Here is a 9,369-nt window from a genome sequence, read left to right as displayed (position 1 = left end):
TTTGAAGCTGGCTCACCGGGTGGGGACTTTCCTTTTTTAAAACATTTGGCATAACTGTGGGAGCCCCCGCAACCAGAGCACTCGTGACAGAAACGACAGGCTGTGCCAAAACGGCATGACCCCTTGTTAAACTGCCAACAAATTCCTCTCCTTTGGGTGGCCGACTGTCCAGCGGCACCTGGCAAACGCCTTAAGCCAATTCGCAAAAGTGCGGGGAATAAGCCTCCAGCGGCGCTTCTCCTCCTCCTCCTTGCTTTCGTCTGCCTTGCCCTTTTCTATATTAAATTTTTCTAACGGCAAAAGGGAGAATATTTCAACATATTCCCCCTTCCAAATTTTTTCCCGTACGTCCTGCTTTAGATGGACACCCAGCGGGCCCTCAAAGCACATGTAAATCTCGCACTTCGCCGCATCCGCCAACCTCACCTCATCCTCGGAGGACTCCTTCGTCTTAGTAATTTCCGACCCCCCAGTCACCTCAGTCTGTGACGCGGACGTCATGCTGTCACCGGAGGACCCGCCTGCCCCCGCCCCGGGGACCGCCACCGCCAGAGGCCCCACTGAGGGAGGTGTAGTAGGAACCACGGAGCCCATGCTAGAAGCAGCAGGGGCCCATGCCCAAACGGGCCCCAGAGATGGGGAAGAAGAACCCGCCGGGTCAAAACGGGCCAATAACTCCCGGAAACCTGCAAAAAATGCAGACAAAACTGGCACGGCACCCGAGTCCCCGACCGTAGCTCCTGACACCCCCGAATTAACCCCTTGAGAAAACCCCCAAACTAACCTCCCCCACCTGACTATTAGACATAGGTAAAATTGGCGACTTACCAGGCTGCAGCCGCACCACCACACGACTAGCCGTTCGTCTGGACCCCATCTGGCTCTGCAAAGTAGGACACCTCCCGACAGACCGATCATCTTCATCTGCGCTGGTAACCTCACCGGACTCGGCCGAAGATTCTTCCTGCATTGGCGCCCCCTGCCTGCTGCGTTCTGGCGACTCCCGCTCGGGGCTCCTGGAAGCTTCCTCTTCTGCCCCATTCAAGGTTCTCACAGCTGACGAGCCGCTGGGCACAGTAGTACCCCCAGCTACAGCAGGGACGCGCTGTCTCTTTAAGGGGGTGTGTCCCCCAGCGTGAGGGACAAACTGCAATGGCGCTGGCGAACCAGCAGAGGGCGCCCTAACTCCTCCGCTGCCCGTAACTGTATTCCTACGCTGCCGAGCTCCTCTCTGTGCGACATCCACAGAGAGAGCTGAATGCTCCGGATCCCTGCGGCGGCGACTGGCGGGAGATGATGGTGGCACCCCCCCAGCGTGTTCCCTCACATCTGCATCTGTCCCGCTCGAAGCAGCTGAGGGGCCGTGACGCCCCCCACTGCGCGTCCCGCAATGTCTCCCATGCTGAGCCACCCTCCTGATCGGTACCTCAGCGGGGGGGGGCTGCCGCATGCTCCAGTCTGCGATGAGAGGGGGAGGAGGGCGCGGGGAGGTAGGATTCCTCCCAGGGCCCCCACTGGGACTGAGCGCTGGCAGCACTGCAGCAAGCCCTGGAGGGTCCCACTTAGGGGCTCCTAAGTGGACGCTGGGCCCGAGGGACAGGGGATGGACTCAGGCGTTTCGGAGGGCGCACCTTCCTAGCCCGTTTTCGGCCTGGGGAAGAAGGGGCTGGTGAGAGGGAAGCTCCCGACCCCCCAAGCACATCAGACAGCTGCTGCTGCAGCCACTGAGGGCCCCGTTCAACCGCTGCGGCCCTGACCTGTGCCATCAAGGCCTCCAAGTCACTCATCTTCTCTATTCTATCTATCTGCAGGTTGTGAACGAAGATGTCTCTTCTCCTAACTTCTTGGAATGATGAAGAATCCTCCCCCTCACCTCTGGACTCTGCCCCTTCTGACTTCTACCTCCAATCAGGTAAGAGCTACACCCATGCCCCCACCACTGACCTGACTGACCGTTCCCTGACCCCTGTTCCTCCCCTAGTCATGCAGCCCCTCCGTCCACTTTCTCCTATATGCTGCATGTGCGTGATACCATATGCATACACCACTTAGGAGCAAAGGTAAGTTTTGGCAGTTCCGGGTACTTGGTATTATTCCAAATAGGGTTAAATTTTGTAAACCCAGTCACCCCTTGTAGCTGTTTGGCTTTACCCCAGAAGATCCTTATTTTTAGCACATTCGTTATTATTTGTTATTAACTTTATGGTAAGAGCAGGAACAAGATTGTCTAGGTTCTGATATAGAAAAAAGGTGGTATCCACTTATTATATATATCAGCAAGTGAATAAGTGAGGTAGTAAAATTGCCAAAACAATTACTATGCACAGCTGCACCAGGTTCTATGTGCAGCAGTTTTAGTCAATCTTCCCGTGTGTCATATTAGCATGCTGTAATTACTGATTAACTTCCTTTAAGTACTATTGCAGCTTGATGAAATAGGGCAAGAGGCTTTGACTGATCAACATCAGTCATTGTAGCTTAGTAATATGAATCTTTTAGTAAAATATTAACATATGTTCAGATAAGCAAAAGACACATAAAGGAACTCGAGGAGTAAAGAGTAAAGAGTAAAGTTCTTCAGCAGCTTCTATTGCAAAGATACAGGACTGCTAAGAAAACGAAATGGCAGAAATCATTATCCGCAGTGTCCTGGTCACTGGTTCTAACAGAGGAATTGGCCTGCAACTGGTAAAGACCTTTCTCAACAAACGGAATCCACCAGAACATGTCTTTGCAGCATGTCGGAATCCAGAAACTGCTCAGGAACTCAAGTCATTGACCTCCAAACACTCAAACCTTGTTATTGTTAGGATGGATATAACAGACAAAGCCAGCATTGAAGATGCCTACAGTGTGGTAAAGGAGACCCTAAAAGGACATGGACTGAACTTGCTGATTAATAATGCTGGTATTGCCATCCACCACCCAATTGATGAAACCACAGCAGAGGACATGATGAGACTCTATAAAACAAATACGGTAGGACCAATGCTGGTTACTCAGACATTTGCTCCCTTGCTGAAGAAAGCCGCACAAGAAAATCCAAACGAAATAATGAGCTGCAGCAAGGCTGCCGTGATCCACATATCCAGTGGTTTAGGGTCTATAGGAACAGACTCGCTTGCATTTTCTAAGCATACTGTAATAGAATACTGCTGCAGCAAGGCAGCACTGAATATGTTAACGCGATGTCAGGCTGAGACCTACAAAACTGATGGGATTATTGCCGTAACTTTCGCTCCTGGCTGGGTCCAAACCGACATGGGCAGTGTAAAGGCTCCACTGAAGGTGCACGAGAGTGTGGATGGAATGATGAAAGTGTTTGACACCCTGAAGGAAAACCACAATGGAATGTTTCTGAACTGGGAAGGACTGACTATACCGTGGTGAGCACAATCATGAGAGATGTACAGGCAAGAAATGAGAACCATGACTGCCTACAAGTAATGAAATGTACACACTGTGCTTTTCTGGCTGGTGACTATGCAGATACAGTATAGTGCATTTATCTTGCAAAGTGAATTGTGTTTGTTGGTGTCAACACATTTATATGATCCTAAAATAAATTGGTCCTCAGCAAGTCTGGAGGTATCTTTGGGATGTGCTAAAGACTGTAAGTGGTCCATATCTATGAAAAAAATAAATCACATCATTTCAGATCAACTAAATGCATCTTTTGATTCTTTTATTTTTAGGAGCCACGCAGGAACCCTAATGCCCCGTGCACACAGTCGGATATTGATCGGACATTCCGACAACAATATCCATGGATTTTTTCTGATGGATGTTGGCTCAAACTTGTCTTGCATACACACGGTCACACAAAGTTGTCGGAAAAATCTGATCATTCTGAACGCGGTGACGTAAAACACGTACGTCGGGACTATAAACAGGGCAGAAGCCAATAGCTTTCATCTCTTTATTTATTGTGAGCATGCGTGGCACTTTGTGCGTCGGATTTGTGTACACACGATCGGAAATTCCGATCGGAAAATTTTATAGCCTGCTCTCAAACTTTGTGTGTCGCAAATCCGATGGAAAATGTGTGATGGAGCCTACACACGGTCGGAATTTCCGACAACAAGGTCCTATCACACATTTTCCGTCGGAGAATCCGACCGTGTGTACGGGGCATAAAGGTAAAGTCAGATGAGGACTTCTCTAGAAAGTGTCGGCCCTATATAAAGTTTGGGTGGGCTGAATTTTTGGGGCAGTCCTTTGTTTAGGTCTTTTTCTTTTTGTGGGTAGCTGGGTGTTGATGAGTGCTGGTGTAAAAAATCATAGCTAAATGGGGGGCTTGGAAAGGTTTCAGCACCTCAGTCATTTTTAAATCGTACCTGTGACCTAGCTTCTCACCACATACAAATTTAGGGAATGGTGAAGGAAGCCTATAGGAAAGGGGTACCCCCCCCCTGTTTTTTTTTTCTCCTGTTTTCTATTCTATATCTTTTTTGATTTTTACTATTATTTTAATGGTTGATGTTATGGGGATGCAAAGGTCTATGCACAAATATAACATTGAATGGCAAACTCAAATTGAGTTTCTGTGTTTGTTTATGAAGCCAAATGATGTTAGATCTTTATATGTGACTAAGTATATCATAAAAAAAAGGTTCAATAAAGCTTTGAGAAAAAAAAAAGTGCAGTTGCTCACTCTGGGCATGCTAAACACACCCACAAAAATGTCATCATTGTACACAGGGCGTGTCTAGTATGTCCAGTCCTTCTGCCCTGCCGCCAGAATACCCCTTTTCACAGTACACGGCAATTTAGCTCTGATTGATCAAAGCTGCATTGCCAAATACACAGAGAATGTCCGGACAGCAGGAGCTGTAAAAAAAAAAGCAGTCTGGCAATGTTTATTAACAACATTGGTCAGCCGCTAATACAGAAAGCTCCAATGAAACATTGTTTCATTTTGTATCTTCCTGTTTATTCATCTACAGATCAAAGGGATGAACTTCCATCTGCAGATGAAGTCCAGTTAAAGCAACCTGACAAGGTTTTTTTTGTTTTGTTTTTTTATAAAATGCTCCTCTGTTAAATCTCTTGTTAACCCTTGGTTTACTCTAATCAGTCCTAATTAATTATAATATAAATATAAATTATATATATATTATAATTATAATTTTCCTTGTAATTTTTTTTTACTTTATTAACTAATATTTCAACTTTTTTTCTGTTTTTGTTTGCTTTGTTCATAATATTTTTACACATTTTACATATATTTACACGTTTAACACTGAAAAAAAACTACTTTACTTCAGTTATAAATAACTTTGCAATGCTTTGTGCCAAAATCATAATTTAAAGTGGAACTGCAGTCTGCTTACATAATCTGTAATAAAAACATTTTAGTACCATTCTGAAGCTTCCCTCCAGCCGCTTTGCATATTATTTTATATATACTGTGATTCTGTACTTGCCAAATATGCTGCAGAAATCTTCCTTCACTGAATCTGGCTGCATCCATTTTAACTGTAGGCAGTTGTAGCCGCTGGCTGTTCACTTTCTGGATTTACACAGACACACAGAGGCACACCTCCAGCTCTGCAGCTTTCATTGGCCCTCTTATGACTCATCCCCCCTCCCTTCCTGGCAAACTCTCACGAGAGTGAGAGAGAGCTGTGCATGATGTCATAAGCCTAGGCTTTTTACCAAACAAGAAACAGGAAGTGGGCTTTATAAGGTATTTACTGGCAGAAAAAAAAAAAAGTTTTACTATCCAAAGTTAAAACATCAAGGGCAGAAGATTTAATAGATGAAAAGATTAAAAAAGTTGCTCTTTAAGTGTTCTTTTAAACAGGACAAATTACAGAAACAAATGCACATGTTTTATGTGCAGTAACGCTATTTATTTTTAAACTAATGATGCTCAAAAAAAGAAAAAGTGACTTTTGTTTAGCAAAAATCATTGTTGCAGGACCATATTCACTAAACGAAAGCCTTGTTTGTCCTTAAAAAAACAATATATGTATTACATTGTTTTAAGAAATGACAAAATTATTGCTGAATAAACAGTCTTGTAGCAGAAATCTGAAAATTGCGCTGGTCCATAAGAGGTTAACAGGTGTGAGAGTCGAATTGGGTAAAGTCAAATATTCATGTGAACAATATGTGCTTATGCTGTCACCACAGGATGGTGCTGTGGACAGTGTGGTATAATATGTCATGTCCTATAATTTAAAAGGGCTGTAAACTCTTATGTTTTTTCACCTTAATGCATCCTGTGCATTAAGGTGAAAAAACTTCTGTCACTGACCGGACCCCTATGGAAGCTGAATCCTGGATTGGGGTGCATGCTCGCAAGGTAACCCCCTGGGAGGGTGCTTCTTTTAGGGGGTTATACGATGCGGGGAGGAGCCGAGAGAGCCGCTGGGGGACCCCAGACGTCGAGGATCGGGGCCACTCTGTGCAAAACGAACTCTACAGTGGAGGTAAGTATGATATGTTTGTTATTTAAAAAAAAAATAAAAAACAAAGCCTTTCAATCACTTTAATTCAAGACATAGGGTTTAGAAACAATAGACTTGATAGGCATACTAAAAGCAATATCACAAAGTTTATTTTATTTGTAACAAAATCATAGACAAACACTTGATAAAACACATATACATAAGTGAAAGTGACTAAAAACTTCTCCCAGGTCCGCCGTCTATCCAGAGTCCAATCTGGCTCAATAGATACAAATGGTCGGCCTAGGTAAACCTGAGTGAGGCAATCAACCCAATACAATAGCATATATGGTAACCTGACTAGGTCAAATCCTAAAGTGGTTAATAGTGGGTAGCAGTAGCCAACTCTGGAGATGTCATTTCTACTTTTCAAGGTACAAGTAGTGTGCTCGCACCTTTATCTATTCATGTTCATGTGTTCTAGAAGTGTGCTTTCATGGCCAGTATATATATCGTTGAGAGACCATTAACACTAGGGGGTCTATGTATAATAAATTTGCAGTGTGAATGTGTCAATTGCCACAAATCTTTACCATAATTTGCTTAAAGTGGAGTTCCACCCAATTTTACAACTCTTCAGCATCCCTCACTAAACTGTGCACTGTAAACGAATTGGATATTTTTAAATTTTTTTTCTCAGCACTTACTGTATATCTGCTGTATTCATTTTTCACTTCCTCCTCCCTGGCCGCGGCCCATCGCATCATTTCCTGTTTGCAATGCCTTCTGGGAAGGGGCGGCAACTTCCTCTGACACTGCCGTTGCTATGGAAACCTGACCTGAAACCTATTACACTACTTGTGCTGCACTGAGCATGTGCGAGATCTGCAAGGATGAGATCCAGGAAGAAATACAGTCTGGCTTCAGATGCCCAGACTTAAGATGGCCACGGCCTGCTGTGTTTATAAAAGTTTATAAAATAACAAACTACTGCTATAAACTAACAAAACAGACCTTAGTTTACAGACTAACTTTACTAGAATACATTAAGCTTGTGTATTATAGGGGTATTTTTATTTTAAAAGTATAATTTTGGCCGGAACACCACTTTAATATATTTATTTCTTAGGATGGTCATCGCCATCTAGTGGCAATATTGCAGTATTTTTTCTGATTGAAGTACTTGAGGAAAAAATGCAATATTTTGCCAGTAGATGGCGGTGACAACCTTAGGAAATAAATGTATAAAGGAAATTGCTGTAAGGTTTCTTGATGCCTGTGGAAATGACTGACATATTTACATAGCAAATTTCTTATACTGTACATAGACCCCTAAGTGTTATGTAATGCGCAGTAAAACATGTGTCTACCTTGCATTACCACAATGCTTGATAATACAAAAGTGAGATGTCATCAATTTTGAATAGCACCACAACGTACCTACATAATGCAACCAGCATATGTGATAAAGTGCACCACAACGCACATATGTGAACCGTGCATAAATTGTGGTACGCTGCGGTAAAAATAAAGTACATGCTTGTTAAAATATACATTGTGGTGCATTGGCAGCTCATGCAAAATAATTGAGCTTTCTTACTACAAAGCATTTCAATGCATGAAATACTGCGCTTGTGCTAATGCAACATAACGCATAGGCCTTAGAAATTTCTGATGACTAAACAAACAAATCAAGGACATGCATCTAGTAACTGGGCAAGTGTGGAGGACAGAGATATCTCCCATACTGGTAACCTATTCAGTACTGCATTTTACCTGAGGAAGGGAGGGCATCTCTTAAAAGCTTGTCCCGACTCCTGAATATTGCACTGTAGGTGCACATACGTAAAACGATGACATACTTTACTCGACTGCATTGTACCTTAAACAAAGTGTCACAAAGCTCACTCACTCGGCTGGCACTAAGTAATCTCTCTGATGTATGACTCAGACACCATGTATTGTAGATCAACACACGTCACAGCTTGCAGTGTTACTATGGTTCGGGTCTATTTTGTGGGCTCTCAATTCCCATCATTCTCCAGGACTGCCCACTCACCGGCTAATTATAGAAAGACGTAGCTTTGCTACAGATTGTACAGACTGTGAAGGGGGCACAGAAAGGAACAGGAGCAGAGGAAGATTTCATGTGACCTGCATTTCAAATTCAAAAGTTATTGAAAAGGTCATTCAAGAGCTCTTAAAAAAAGAAAAATGTTTTTAATAAACCCATGTCTTCACAGAAAATAAAATATTTGACATTAAAGAAGAACTCCGAACTTACATATAAAAATATATTTAGAGAGAAAACACTTTGCCCATGTTAGTTAAAGTGGAACTTTAAGCTCCAAAATGAAAATCATGCCTGGGCAATGACTGCGGCCGGCAATCGAGACCCGGAAGCCAGCTGCCTGAAGATGTCAGTGGCCGGCGGTGAGTTCCAGGAACAGTGCATTGCTGGATTCAAGGTGAGTATTGTTCCGCTTTAAGTGCAACAGGCACTCCTTACAGGTGGGACCATACGCAGCCAGTACATACCTTCCTTGTGTTTCCATGCTGTCCTCCTTTTAGGGTTGATTTGTTATGCATAATATAGAGCATACATAGTTACATAATTAGTCAGGTTGAAAAAAGACACAAGTCCATCCAGTTCAACCAATAAAAAAAATCATACAATCCCATATACATAATCCTTCACCCACAGTGGATCCAGAGGAAGGCGAAAAACCCCAGCAAAGCATGCTCCAATTTGCTACAGCAGGGGAAAAAATCCCTGATCCCCGAGAGGCAATCGGATTTTCCCTGGATCAACTTAATAAATGTTCCCTGGATCAACCTATAAATGTCAGTACCCAGTTATATTATGCACATTTAGGAAAGAATCCAGGCCTCTTTTTAAAGAAATCTACTAAGCTGGCCAGAACCAGCTCTGAAGGGAATCTATTCTACATTTTCACAGCACTTACCGTATTTG

The 9,369-nt window shown here is 43.5% G+C and overlaps 1 protein-coding gene across 1 annotated transcript; it reads left to right on the top strand.

Annotated features, from left to right (window-relative positions):
• Nucleotides 1–2,418: 2,418 nt before the first annotated feature.
• Nucleotides 2,419–3,580, top strand: LOC141108446 (C-signal-like). The gene has a single exon (XM_073600060.1). The coding sequence runs from the start codon at nt 2,623–2,625 to the stop codon at nt 3,388–3,390; it is 768 nt and encodes a 255-aa protein (XP_073456161.1). The 5' UTR covers nt 2,419–2,622; the 3' UTR covers nt 3,391–3,580.
• The last annotated feature ends 5,789 nt before the right edge of the window (nt 3,581–9,369 follow it).

This window comes from Aquarana catesbeiana, linkage group LG09 (genome assembly GCF_042186555.1).
Source record: "Aquarana catesbeiana isolate 2022-GZ linkage group LG09, ASM4218655v1, whole genome shotgun sequence".
Taxonomy (NCBI): domain Eukaryota; kingdom Metazoa; phylum Chordata; class Amphibia; order Anura; family Ranidae; genus Aquarana; species Aquarana catesbeiana.
The sequence above is the reverse complement of the archived record's forward strand: the minus strand, read 5'-3'. Positions and strand labels throughout refer to the sequence as shown.